A 15,171-nucleotide genomic window follows, 5' to 3' on the forward strand; every position below is an offset into this window, starting at 1 on the left:
AGCCCCTACCCTACCACTCTGCTGCAAAGGAGAGGTCTGAGCTCCTCCCAACCCCAGTCTGGTAGGTGGAGAATGGGCGAGGGAAGGCGTGGGGTGGTTTGGCCACCCCTGAAATAGTCTTTCAGTACCTTTTTACCAGTAACATTTCACAGTAAATAAAATGAAGTACTATTTTTAACCAAATGGATTGGCAACATTTATTAGCAGAAAACAGAAACCCTCACATAAATAATTACTTATTTAGGCCTTATTTGCCTGAGCAGCATCCCCTTGACTTCAGTGCGGCTCTCTGGGATTTTAAAGGTGTATCCACACAGAACTCATTGCAGGATTGGGGCATTAAAGATTTCTGGCGCCCTTCTATTGGTAATGAATGTGTAAAAGTACAAGAGCCTGTAACTATCAGTCAGTATTCTAGCGGATTTCAAACCTGCTCCATAAAATCCTGTCCCTTGGAGGACTCTTTTTCCTAATCACAGAATTATTCCATTTAAAGGTGAAATGTTAAATAGCAAAAACCTTCCTAAAATTATAGAATGGAAGTAATTAGCCTCACTTTAACTTTTGGTATTTTTGGAAATTGCAAGGTAGGATGTAGGATGCCACACTTGCAGCATCTCTGAATATTGACTCTACAGCTCCGGATGAGTAAAATGACTCCCTCTTTAATGTGAAAAACAACTAAACATACACGTGCCAAATTCCTGCTGCATTTTCTTTCAAATTCTCTGGTCGTTTATTAGTTCGGTGGTCCTTTGTACTTACAAACAAACTATAGAATTTCACCTCAAGTCTTCAAACACCGGTCACTTTGTAAGAGAAAAAGTACTTCTCCTTAATTGTATTCCAACTCTGTATATTTGGAACCTCACCAGTCTGTCACTGTCAGTCTAAGATTTCTTTACTTAGGTGTTTTGTGATTTCACTATAAGAGTTCCTGGGAAGTTCAGAACAAATTTCTATTCATGGTTAAACCAAGTAAATGTGTTCTCTAACACGTAGTAGTTGAATCCTCAGTCAGATTAGAGAGAACCGAAACTATTGTCTTCCATACAGGTGTTTCTAAAATGCAAAGACTCAAAGTTAAATTATTATAATTTCAATATAGTAGACCTTCTCCTAAATATATTTTACCTGTCTGATTCTCCAGTTGCAACCCAAACTGATCTGATTAAGTATCTGTTAGTCAGTCTACCTCCAAAAAAACTTGTTTCTTCCCTCTCTTCTGAGCATTCAATTGTGACTACTGCTTTCACAGCAACCTCCAGCACTTGAAACAGCTTTACGTCTAAAATTCCTTACAGCTACATGCTGAAGAGCAAATTTTCCAAATTAACCCACCTACCCATAATGTGGGATAATAGCATTAGGTCCAAAATTCAGAATTTGTTTTAAAAAGAAATGGTGGTGGGGAAATATAATCTTAATGGAAATGTTCCTTATTTTCTATTTCTGGCTTTGTTTTCTTTAAACAAGGCTTTTGCATTTAAACATTACCCTGCAGTATTGTGAGTCCAGAGAGCATTGTGAAGGAGCGCCACAAAGTGAAGCTGACTAGAAATGGATCATAAAAGTGAAACTGCTAGCCTGGTCTCATTGTGCAAATGCAATAAAATATAAAAAATTAACCAAACCACCTCAGCTGATGGGAAAAAAAATTACATTTTAAAAATTCTCTCCATTTTAACTGTGTAAAATGTAACAGAGGCTCAGGCGTTTTCTTATGTTATATTATCAACACATCTTAAGCTGTGTTTAGAAGTTTATCCTCTTGTACTCTTGATAGGCAGCATGTCAAAGATGTCAACATTTTGGTTATACGAAACCCCTTGTCTAGCCTCCTTCTTACATAAAAAGAAGAGCAACTAAACTTAAATTTAGATGGATCCATATTTTTAAAAGAATTAATTTAATGTGGTGGATTCTAGATTCAAGGTTATTTTAATATAAAGTTGAATTAAGTACACAAAAATGTGGAGTTCACTTCTGTTGACGTGTATAGTGATTATGCCTCCGCACTGTGGAATGAACATATGTCATACTCTGTAAAATTTTCAAACTTGGGTGTCTATATTTAGACACCTAAATTAAAGTGCCCTGTTTTTTTCAGAGGTGCTCAGAGCTGACAGTTCCCATTCGTTTAGTATTGATATAATCCTGACTATATTGATATAATCCAGCCCCCTGTGGCTGCATGGAGCCCCATTAGCTTCAAGGGGGACCTGTGCAAGTGTAGGGCGTCTACCTGCATAGTTCCTGTGGCAGGATTGCGACCATAGGTGCCTAAAATTAGTAGTCCAGTATGCAAATATTGGTGGCAATAAGTAAAGGACATTTGGCAGTAACTAATTCTCCAAAGTTGGCCTTCCTTAAAGTTAGTGTGACCAGGTGTTGAAAGATCATCCACATCATTCTTGTTCAAAATCTGTCACTGTTGCTTAAAATTTTCAAAATAAAATAATAATCACAATTTTTTTTGCAGAACTCACCAAAAAGTCAATTTTGTTGGCTCCCCCTGCTGGCTCTGCAGTCACAATTAGTGAGCAATCACTGCTCCCAGAGCTCTGCTGAGATCGTTATTGGTGCTTGTGCAAAACCCAGGGAGTAAAAATAGCTATATTAATTTTAACTTTATTAGATGCATAGGGGACGACGGTTGACAAGTGGAAAGTGGAATCAGCAGAGAGCTTTTATTTCAAAAACTCCTAAGAGAGCATTGCAAATAATGGAAGTGGGTTTTAGAGATGTAAAATCACAATGAACCCTTGTTGATTCTCACTAATGGTCAAGAAGTGAATTGGGGAGTGTATCAGTATGGGGGTAAATGCATATAAATTGTACCTCGGTAGCCAGCCGGGAGCACTATATCATGCACTAAGCCTGCCAAACACAGCTGTACGATCTAGCTTGTTTCTTAAATTGCAGTTGTTTGACTTCGCAAATTTAATAATGTTCTTTTAATTTAAGGAGGTTTTTTTGTGTGTAATTCCCTAGTTTTTTTAAAAAGCAAACCTGAAATAACAGAAATTCCATCAGGTGCCGTCGTCTTAACCTCATGGTTCTTCAGTGCACTTGGAACCTTTAAATCCACAGATCTCTGTCATTTGAGCTACGGGAATAATTGGTAGCAATAGTAGGTTGTCATCTTTTTTGTGGACCAGCACTAGAGGAGGCAGAGGAATAGTGGATCAGGGATCTTGGGGTTATTCCAGGCTCTGGAGGGGAATGTGATCTAGTCTGCACAGACTCTTCTTCCTGTTCTCACAAAACATGACCCCTTCTGTCCCTCACCTCCTCCGTGTCCTGTCTCTTCTCTAACCCTGGTACTAGGCCCCAGTCCCATTGTCCTCATATAGCCAGTCTCTGTCTTCATTCCACAATCTCCATGCCTAGCAAGTTCTAGTTTCATCCCTCCTAACTCCCCATCACAGTCCCAATCTCCTTGCACAGTCATTCCATTTCCCCCAGCTTTTCATTCTCTGTCTCCTTGCCCAGCCAATCCAAATTTCTCTGCCACCCCCAGTTCCTCATTCAGTCTGTCTGTCTGTCTGTCTCCCTCTCTCTCCCCTACCCTGGCCTCCAGTCACCCCCCACCCTATCCACCTTCCCAGTCTCCACTAGCTCTCAATCACAATCTCCCTCCCCAGCTCCCCATCTAATCTCCGTGCTCCCCTGCCTCTTTGTCCCAGGCCCTGTCTCTAGCCAGTCCCAGTTCTCCCCTCTACCCTGTTTCCTAGTCAGGCCTCCAGCCCCCACCCAATCCCACTAACTGGTTCCTACTCTTTATCCCACTCATTTCTAGTTTCTGTCCGACCCCCAGGCTTCCTGTTCTTGTCCACCCTGCAGATCTGGCTCTCACCCCCTTTGCTTTCAAAACAGGCAAATCTCTCCTCCCCCTGCCAGGAGAGGAGCCAATGACCGCAAAGGAGAGAGAGGCTCCCTGCTCTCAGTTCAGGTGCCCAGACCCTAACCTGGCATTGCCCGAGCAGCCCAGAGCTGGAGTGTCAGGGAAAGTCTTGCTCATCTGCTAAAAATCTAAGAAGTCTCTACTGAGCATGTGCAAACTGCATTTTTTTCAGAGATTTGTAACTTGGTCAAATTTGGGCAGATTTTCACTGGAATGGCAAAGGGCATGTGCTTAACACAAAGGCCACCCTTTGCCAAATTTCAAGTCCCTGCTTTAAAGCATGGCGGTGCTAGAGCTTCTCCAAAGAAAGTTGGGGGGATATTTTTAACCTGGGCAAAACACTGTATTTTTCCTTAGTCCTATTATCAGCAATGGCTGACCAGTTTCGTGTGAAATTTTCCAGAACAATTCATCCTGACCAGACACCCAACATCAAAAATTTCAGCCCAAATAGTTAGTTTGAAAAAGTTATAAGCAATGGAAACCAGGTTCTTAGAATGGGAAGTGCTAGGCAACCTTAACAAAAGGCAGTACTGCCAGCTCCCAGTGCTGTGTTAAAATATTGCTAGGCCAACTCTGTCTTGATCCCTTTCCGTGGAAAGCTAAATCTATGGGAATGAACATTTTAGTCACTAAAATTTTATTAGAAATAAAGGGAATTCTTGGCAGGGTGAGCTATTTTCTCACATCAGTAGGAAATTAAAGGGTGTCAGATTTACAGATAAGGCAGTGCAGCAGAGCCAAGACAATACAGATGACAGTAGCACGCAGACTCTTGTTGTATTGGTGATTATTTTTTAATCAGTTCATCCCACTTGGTTCCTTTTTCCTCCGATAGTACAGTTTGTTAACCTAACACAAGCAGTAGTACCTTGTAGATAGCTATCTCAGCTATAGCATATCACTAAACAGGATACATCTATAGAACCCCAGCCACTAGAGCAGGGGTAGGCAAGCTATGGCACACGTGCCAAAGGCGGCATGCGAGCTGATTTTCAGTGGCACTCACGCTGCCCAGGTCCTGGCCACTGGTCCGGGGGGCTCTGCATTTTAATGTAATTTTAAATGAAGCCTCTTTAAACATTTTAAAAACCTTATTTACTTTACATACAACCGTAGTTTAGTTATATATTATAGACTTATAGAAAGAGACCTTCTAAAAACGTTAAAATGTATTACTGACATGCGAAACCGTAAATCAGAGTGAATAATGAAGACTCGGCACACCACTTCTGAAAGGCTGCCGACCCCTGCACTAGAACAAGATTGTTTGCTGCCTCATCAAGAGTATGTCTACACTGCAATAAAACACCTGCTGTGTAGACGTTTGGGCTGGAGCTCAGGCTCTGAACCCCTTGGGGGGTCCCAGAGCCCAGGCTCCAGCCCAAGCCCGAACAACTATACTGCAATTTTATAGCCCCACAGCCCAAGCCCCGCGAGCCTGAGTAGGTTGACCGGGACCACCCGCTGTTGTGCTGTGGGTCTTTTATCACAGTGTAGACATACCCCAAGTGTCTTAGGCAGAGCCAAGCGAGACCACTAGCCTTTCATCCACCCTTTCTTTCTGAGCTTCCATTTTAGTTCATTGCTCACTTTGATGTAGAATACATTCAACCCAAAGTGAACAGAGAGGGCCTCTTTTTATTTCAGTGGGGATAGAAGACATGCAGCACAGGGCCATTTGAGTGCTGCTTTGTTGGGTTTTTGTTTTGGATCCATAAGACACAGAACCAGTTAATTCAGTTCTCTCCCTTCCTTACTGCTAATGATGGCAGTTTCACCGAGCGCCTTGTTGCTGTGACTGAAACGATAGACAATCTCCCTGGTGACATTGCTGCAAGCATGACCTTTTCCTCCTGAAAACTTGGAGCTTCACTTTCATCAGGGCCACTGCAGCTGGAACAAACTTGCAAGAGCCTGTAGATCTCCTGGAGTAGCCTGGCTGGTGAGATATTTCTAATTGTCCCAGGTGGGGTGAGACAGGATCACGGGATGCTGCCTCTGCACAACTGATGGTTGAGGACTATATTCTGCCTGGCCTTTATGTGGGTATGCAGTGGGAGGAAGGTGCAAGGAGCCATCTTTTTGTGTGGCCCCTTTAAGGATCAGGCATTTCTGCAGACCCTGCGTTCAAGGATGTGTCCTCCCTACTCCTCCAAAGGTGCATGGTATTTCAAATGGGCATAGAGGAGGTGGAACTATGGCTCTAGCATCAGGAGGGAGCAGACTGTATCCTACAAAGGGCTTTTGTAATGAGCGTGCTTCACCTGTGACCAGGGAATTCAGGTAAGCAGAATGCTCTCCAGTGCATCCTCTAGAACAGTGCTGCCTCCACATTTTTTTTTCTCTAAGGGCTGTGCCTAACTGGCACAATCTAGCCTTGTAAGATATAGTTGGAGCATAGGCGTGTGCACGGGGTGTGCCGGGTGTGCCCAGGCACACCCCAATGCCTGCGGGCTGGATCCAGCCCTCGGGATTTGCCCCCTGTGGTGCCACAGGCCCCGCACCGCTCTCTGAAGCAGCCGGCACCATGTCCCGGGGGGAGGAAGGGGCGGAGGGGAGAGGGCTCCGTGCGTTGCTCCAGGCACCGCCCCCGCAGCTCCCATTGGCCGGGAACGGGGAACCGCAGCCAATGGGAGCTTCGGGGAAGGTACCTGGAGGCGTGGCAAGGGCAGCGCACAGAGCCCTGTGGGCCCCTCTCCCCCCTCCCCCCTGGGGCCGCGCAGGGACGTGGTGAACAGCGCGGCGTGGGGCCAGGGCAGGTAGCCAGGGAGCGTGCTGCTGCAGGTAAGCACCGCCGGGCCAGAGCCCGAACCCCTCCTGCACCCCTACCCTCCAACCCCCTGCCTTGAGCCCCTTGTCTGCTCCTCGCACCCCAATCCCCTGCCCTGAGCCCTCTGCCTGCACTCTGCACTCCTCCTGTACCCCAACCCCCTGCCCTAAGCCCTCTGTCTGCACCTCGCACCCCAACTCCCTGCCCTACACCCCTCCTGCACCCCAACCCCCTTCCCTGAGCCCCCTCCTGCACCCCGCACCCCAAACTTTATGATGTTCGCCTTCAAAAAATAAATTAAAATTCCCTGGGTGCACACCCTAATGAAATGTGCTGTGCACGCCTATGACTTGGAGCAACTGGTTCTATGGTAGAAGGCTGCAGGTTGCAACTCTATGCTTTCATGCTTTGAGAGCATGTGTATGTCAAGTTACAGTGCAGCCTGCATCTTGCCACTGAAATTGAAAGAACTTTGCTTAATAGATGCGTATTTGTGTTGCATGAGATTCAGAGTGCACTTCCCTGGTACTGTGGAGCACAAGAATGCATCAGAGAGAGCTGTAGCAGCTCTCATCACCTAGTTTTGTGGAATGTAAGAGCAAAACCATAGAACATAAGGACATAATTTCGCAAGAGCCTGTGTATGTATTGAACGGTAAAACAAATGTAGGTGATTTGTCTTTGTTCTGCTCAGCTTGTATGTTAGCATCCTCTGACATTGGCGATTTGTCTTGGTTCCTTTAAATTCCTAAGTGGATTATAATTTTTCTCGTGGTATTAGTTGACAACAGTCATTTTTCATGGCTTTACTGCATTCCTCAGATATTTAGAATTTTTTAAGGGAAAGAGTTCAGTAAGAGGCAGCCATCTCCAGGGCATGTAGTGTAATGCAAACTCTGCATATGAAATAGCTCAGGAATGTATTCTGTAAACTTTGATGTAGTTGCTATGCTTAAAAAAACACAGGTTTTGACCCACTGTGGTTTACAGTATTTAAAGCATATAATTATATACATGTCAAATGTAAATCCTTTAAATACTGTGGCATGGGCAAATTCCTCAGTACTAATGTACTTCAATAACTCTGGAATATGCAGCCTGAAATAATGGTGAAGTTTGCTTATAATGAGGATGTTCTTGATCTTTTCAAACACTAAAAGGCTCAGAAGATATGGCCATGTAACTTAACCTCATCGCTTTCATATATACACACTTTTCACGGAGACTGCCCATATAACAAATTTGTCTTGTGCCTAATATTGTGTTGTCATTTATGAGCCTGTAGAAATATGCCTTATCTAATTAGATTAGTAATGATTCTATTTCATATATGAATTACAGCAACATAAGCAGAAAATAGTCACACACGCAATGTCAAAATAAACATTTATGTCCTAAGAATATTCTCAGGTGATGTCACACCATCTGTCCCACTATAGCCTGTCAGAATTTTTGCTGCAGCAGCATCTGGTACTTTGGCAAGATCTGCAGGCAACTGTAGTAACTTTACAGCTGCCTTTAACTTTGCTTTTATATTGAAGCAGCATAAAGGCTCTGTGATCTGCTCCGTATTCCTATATACATAACGTCTCTTTGATTGCAGTTTGGAGTCTGAGGACTCTACTACATTATTTTCCAGATGGTAAAATCGTATAATGTCTGAAGAAATGTTTTACCAGATTATTTTGCAAGACAATAATGTTGGGATTCCTTCCAAGACCTCTTCCACTTGGCTTATCCAGAATACCTCACCCAGTTCTGGGAGAACACTTTATCCCGTTCTCAGGATCCCAAACAACTCAATTTGATTCCTGCTCAGCACTCAGGTTACTTTATTAGGCATGTGACCGCTCTATGCCCTTGTGGATAAGGCCACCCAGATGCAGGGGTTTAGGTACTGGGTGATACCAATTTCAGTTCCAGTTCAAGTATGTCACATGTTAGACAGTTTATATACATTTTCCCCAGCCATAACATCTATACTTGTTGAATCTAATTGGGTTGGACATTGTGCAGATCATGTAAGGACCAATCACTTTGGAGATTGTGTAAGGACCAATTGCTTATTTCCTCCCTTTATCTGCATTTCAAGTTAATCAGTTCAGGGTGTTCCCACTTATCTCAACTAGCCCTGAAAACACTGTCTCAGGCACACAGCCTGTCAAATCATTGTTTACAGTTGAACCTTGCACTCAAATTTTACTCATGTCCAGCAAAATCTATGCCTACAGTTACATGCCCCAAATTCTCATGTGTTATCTTCATACAGTTTTGAATTTATCTCAAATTACAGTCACCACCTAAAATCTAGTGTTCTTGCTTGCTTGCTTTCCCTGGTCTCCAGACATTTAAGAGGTAAACCTAGAATAGCAGTGGTTCCCAACAATATTATATATTAATTTTTGTATGTGCTTGGCGTGCCAAGATAATACAATGATGTGTATCTGGATATAGATCACATGTAAGTGAAGTAGTGTATGTGTATTTTGTGTGTATAGCAAGGATGTTTCATCTGCAGTTATTCAGTTATCAAGTAAAATGACAAATCTAGCGACTCTGCAGATATCTTTATGATAATCCCTCATTGTAACTGAATAGTATGATAATTACTGTAATTCTTGTGTAAATGATTGGTATGTGACTTAAACCTGCTCATGCCTTGCTGATAAACTTTCATTCATGCATTCATTCATTCATGCACTCAGTCCCTTCCATTCACTTGTTTATTTTTCTGACCTACGTGCTTGGCTCTTTAGAGTAGAAACACCCTAGTTTGACTATGATGCCCCTTTGGGGTTTGCTGCATCTATAAGCAAAGATTGGGAAAGTTTTCTGTGTGCACACCAATACAGTGGGGGCTATTTTGAAAGAGAATGTTCCAATGTAAATCTGTGTAACTGATGTTCACATCTTACGAATTGAGCTTAGGTTTATTAAAGCCTGAAGTGTTAAGCTCTTTTCCCCCCACTAAATAAAATACGTCAGGAGGAGACTGGAATGTATCCAATGATATATGCCCATTATAATAAATAAGTGTATTCTAAATTCAGATTTCATTGCTCTAGATGATTTTACTAGTTTTATCGGTTTACTTGTCCAAGTACAGTTGGTAAAAATATAGTCAGTCTACTTTCTTTTCCTCTGGGTTTTGCACATTTGTTAGGGAAAGTTGTATTCAGTCATTATTATTTATTTTTATCCCAAGCCCCAGACATGGACCAGGACCCCATTGTGCTAGGTGCTGTACAAACACAGAAAAAAACACAGAAAAAAAAGACAGACCCTGCTCCCAGGGGCTTACAGTCAAAGTGTAAGACAAGTGACAAGAGATGGAAACAGGGGAATACAAAGAAACTGTGAGATAATATGAGTTAGCATGATAGGCCTGCTGAACGGTTGGATGTTCAGTTTATTTAGGTATGACAGTGTTATTTTAATCTGTTTTGTCTGCAGATATATTGTGAACAAAATAGCCAAGCAGATGTTGAAAACACAGAGTTGACATTATTTTATGCTTCCCGGTTAGAAATTGCTACCTTGTAGCCAGTAGCTATCCAATATTGCAAAGTTTTTGGCTGTTCAGTGACTACACATTGGTTTCCCTTTAGTTAGCAAAATGTTGTTTGTGATCTATGTGGTTAAAAAACAACCATGCTCCTTTCAGCTTTTCATGTGGTCTTGTGAGGTGTGGAGCTCTCCCCCGGTGGGACTTAGCGGCATGCAGTATCAGGTCCTCTTCTTATTCATTTCAGATTTTACAATGTGCTGTAGTCTCAGACAAATATGCAGGGTGTAAACAATATGGGTAAAATCCTTGCCCCACTGAAGTCAATAGAGGGTTTAACGATAGACTTCATTGGAGCCAGGATTTCACTCTGAGAAGGGAGAGGAATTGTTTTGGGTGGTACCGGTGGCTATAACTAATTATAGTGGAATGAAACTAGAAAGGGGGAAATTTAGGTTGAACATCAGGTTATACATTCTGGCAGCGAAACTGTGAAACTAGCTCCCACAGTAAGTGGTAGAAGCTTGGGTCATTTGAAAGTGGATTCAACAAAGCATTGGGGAATATACCAAAGGGAAAAATCCTACACTGGCAGGGAGATGGACTAGCTGACCTATTAGTTCCTTCTTATTACTATAATTCTAGGAATTAAAGAAAAATCTCTTCCCTCTCCTTTAGGCAACTGACATTAGCACACTTTTTTTTTTTAAAGAAAGAAATGTTAGTAATGTAACGATTAAGGGAACTGTTGCACTAGCAGAAACTAAAGATCTCTGTACATAAGACATTAAACTACATGGTGCAGACACCACCACTCTTTCTAATGACCTTGATCTTACTGTGCTCAGGATGGGCTGATCATCACTTTGCTGGCTGTTCTGGTTTTTTAGGTAAACACCTGCCGGCAGTTAATCATGCTTAGCAGGTTTACAGTAGGGGAACTGGTTTTATGATATTGACTCTTGTTCACTAGGGACTGTGCTAAGACCACCAAAGTTACTTCATGGAAATCATGTTGCAAATAAACCGTGGTCCCAAAGGTAAATGAGGGCAAGTTTTTCTAATCCACCAAAGCACCCTAATCTTAGCATGAACACACAGACATACTGTTCAGCTTAAATAAACCTCTGTTTTTCTTGTACAATAGTGATTTTTTCTTTTTCTTATTTTCTTACAGTACAACAAACACCTCTTTGTGCACATTGGACATGCCAACCATTCTTACAGTGACCCGTTGCTTGAATCGGTGGACATTCGTCAGATTTATGACAAATTTCCTGAAAAGAAAGGTGGTTTAAAGGAACTGTTTGGAAAGGGCCCCCAAAATGCCTTCTTCCTAGTAAAATTCTGGGTGAGTAAGACATACCATAAAAGTTAATTTAGACTGTGTGTTCATGTTATGTGCTTCCCTACTCTTTCTAAATGTTCACTTACACAGGAATTTATTTTGTCATCACTTAATAACGTGAAGCTGAGGCTCCATCATTTTTGTATATCCTTCATGTGGGACACTAGCACAAAGCCACTTCTATTGCTGTTTCCCACAACATGTCTGTGTTCCTAGAAAACAACTGTAGTAATTGTAGTGCCTGCCAGCACTTTGTTATACATGATCCTTTGCCAGTGACAAACAGGTAATGAGTTTTGTTTAAACAGGTAATAAGTTTATAAATGGTGAACTGCCATCTAGTGGTTTGATTGGAGAGCAATATCAGCAACTTAAACGGAGACTTCTGTGTATATTTTTGAGTGTTTTGTATGTTGGACTCTGCTGAAGGCAAGTAATATAGTTTTTAGCCTTGAGATCAGCCAATGTTTTCACAACACCGTTATATTTAAAATTAGTATTAAAAAAACTATTTAAGAGTTTGTGATATTTCCAGTGCTGTTGTATAATGGTTTTGGTTGCTTTAATTTCTGCTTCATTGTTGAAGCAGACCTGCCTTCAATTTCTCTTAGGACATTGGCATGGAATTCTGTTTGCAGAGGAATTATACCTGCCCAAAGTAGCTGTGAGGCGTGGCTGAAGGAGGATTAGAATGAAGGAAAGATAAAAGCTAGATATCAGAAATGTTGAAAGATACCTAAAATATTGGTGTCACTTTAACCATGTGCATCGCTGTACATATACGGTTGGATGTCAATGGACACTTCAATCGATCACTCACTCTATAAGACACACACATAAATGGCAGTAATCCCCCAAGCTTTTCTAAAAGATTTAACAGCAGATTATAATATCTCATTTTAGCAAGACACCATTTATTTTACAGTATCTACCATAGAACATTTACTAATACATAGAATCATAAGTGTAGGGCTGAAAGGGACCTCAAGAGGACATCTATTGCAGGCCCCTTCCCTGAGACAGTACCAGGTATATCTAGGCCAGCCCTGTCCAACCTGTTCTTTAAAACCTCCAGTGGTGGGGCTCCACAATCTCCATGGTAACCTATTGCAGTACTTAATTACCCTTAGATGAAAAAGTTTTTCCTACTATCTATCCTAAATCTTCCGGGCTGCAGATTAAGCCAATTATTTGTTCTTCTACTTCAGATCACTGTCCTCTTTGTAAAATCCTTTAATATATTTGAAGATTCTTTTCTCACTCTTCTTTTCTCAAGACTAAACATTATGAACTATTATAACGGGGGTAAATCCTAAAAAATAATTGCCAACATGAATTCTAAAACTGCATTTTGTGATGTAAAACATTTTCTTTGTTTTGTTTGTGTGTGTTCCACTTCCCTGATAATTTGCCAAATTTAGTAATTCACAATGGGACTCCCACTCATTCATTAGTGCCAATTAATGAGGTTCTACAGGAGCATAACGTGTTACCTTTCAATACTACTACTACTATGTTGAAAAGTATAAGTAAAGAAGATTGCTCCCATTTATTTCTTAGCAATAGTTTTAAAAAGGTGCATTAATCTGAAATCCTCATATCAAGATTTCCATATTACAGGAAATAAAAGGTTTGCTTTAGCTTTATATAATTTATGTTGAAGCTTTTGCCATCAGGAGGACGGGGGATTGGGGGCAGGGAGAGGTGTTCTGCTCTAGCATTCTCTTGATACCGAAACCAAACCATGTTTTAAGCCAGGAAAATACTCCCTGAAAGTATAAACTTGGCATACATTCATTGTTGTGATCATTTGTGCTTGGTTAGCATCAAGAGCATGTTAAGCATGTGCAGACAAGAGCCCTGCCACTAAGAGCTTACAGTCCTATAAAAATTGTATTGCCATGGTTATATTGTGGTTTGCATATGTAAAGAAATATACTGTGAGGTCATCAAGTGGCTCTATCATGAGATCTGAACGTATGAAGTATGTCCGTGAAGTTTGTCCATGAACAAATGTGGCTTGTGTAGTCTGTCATACTGAGCATTAGGCCCTCATTGGCCTGTTAGACATTTCCTGCTGCCTCACAGGTGCATGTTGCTCTAAGAATTAAAATGTAATGTTTTAAAAATAAGGTTTTCTACCACTAAAATTCTGGAAGCATTTGGAAAACCATCCGGTAGTGAGTTTCAGAAATTCTGTATCAAATTATTACACTCACAACAGGGTCTGAAAAGCTAGTGTAGGGTTTAATGTCAGTTTTTAAAAACATGTCCATAGATATAAATTAGGGCTGGTTGGTTTTCATTAACATTCCTGCTTAAAGCAGAGCTGGAGCTTCAAAAATGAACTTGCTAAGAACAGGGCCGCCCAGAGGATTCAGGGGGCCTGGGGCAAAGCGGGGGAGCAGACATAAAAAAAAGGCGCCACCCGCTGCGGCGTTTGTACTCACCGGGCGGCGCTCCGAGTCTGCGGCGGCAGCGGGTCCTTCACTCGCTCCACATCCTTGGCAGCACTGAAGGACCCGCCACCAAAGACCCAGAGCAACTGAAGGGCCCGCCGCCGAAGTGCCACCGAAGACCCGGACCGCCACCGGGTGAGTAGCCCGGGAAGGGATTCTCGGCCAGGGCTCGTGGGGCCTGGGGCAAATTGCCCCACTTGCGCCCCTCTCCCCCTCCAGCTAAGAACTTCATTGAATGTAAGTCATGTAAAGGGAAGCAAAACGTGCATGAAATAATGTTTCTAGTTACACCCCTCTGAGAGAGTGATTATTTTCTCCGTGATAGCTCTTGCTACTGCTGCTGCTCTTACCTGAGACTTCATCCTGCTCCCCAAGTGGGAGTCTTGCTCTGCCAAATTGATGGACCATTCTGGCCTTTACCCAGCTATTTCACTTAAGGGTATTGTCTGCCTTGCAATCCAAGGTGTGATTGTTGCTTGGATAGACACATACGTGCCAGCTTTGGCCTGGCTAAAAATAGCATTGTAGATGTGGTAGCTTGGGCTTCAGTAACAAGAGTAGGTGCCCTGGGTCTCCAGGGTGCTTGTGCAGCCCATGCTAAGGCCCATGCCATCCTATCTACGTGACTATTTTTAGCCATGTTGTATGGATAAAACTAGCCTGGATATGGCTCCACGAGCTGCATTCGGATTGGAGACTTACCCAGAAAATGCATTGAACAAAATGTGCCATACTCTTTGCCAATGTCTAGGGCTTGCAGAGATCAGGGTTGAAATCCTGGTCTCATTAAAGTAAATGATATAACTTTCATTGACTTTAATGGAGCCATGTTTTGGGCAGAGTTTGCTGAAGAGGGGTTGGATTTTTATTGTCTTGAAAATTGGTATTAAATTCCAATTTAATTCCAATGCTATTGTTTATGTTAAGTAATGAGTGTACCTCCTAGGACAGACTCATGGGTGATAAAACACCAAACTGCCCATTCAGCACCTTCAAAACACAGTGTTAATTGCCGGGATTTCAAGCTTTACTCGGCTAAATCTTAGGTTTCAGCAGCACTTCTGTTTCTGCTGCCCCCTTTTTGAGTGGGTATTTGTCTCTAAGGATCAAACTTTCAAAAGAGGGTGTAACTTACAGTCCCCCAGTAATATAGGTACCCCTTACCAAACCCCACCTTTG

At 42.2% G+C, this 15,171-nt stretch overlaps 1 protein-coding gene across 10 annotated transcripts in view; it reads left to right on the top strand.

Moving 5' to 3' along the window:
* TEAD1 (TEA domain transcription factor 1) overlaps positions 1-15,171 on the top strand; it is a 217,219-nt gene that overhangs the window by 173,328 nt on the left and 28,720 nt on the right. For all 10 annotated transcript variants that reach the window (XM_042858920.2, XM_005290798.5, XM_042858922.2 and 7 more), the window contains one exon: positions 11,363-11,536. In XM_042858920.2, coding sequence (XP_042714854.1) covers positions 11,363-11,536 — 174 coding nt within the window. The remainder of the gene's footprint in view (positions 1-11,362; positions 11,537-15,171) is intronic.

Source organism: Chrysemys picta, chromosome 4 (genome assembly GCF_011386835.1).
Source record: "Chrysemys picta bellii isolate R12L10 chromosome 4, ASM1138683v2, whole genome shotgun sequence".
NCBI classification, from domain to species: Eukaryota; Metazoa; Chordata; order Testudines; family Emydidae; genus Chrysemys; species Chrysemys picta.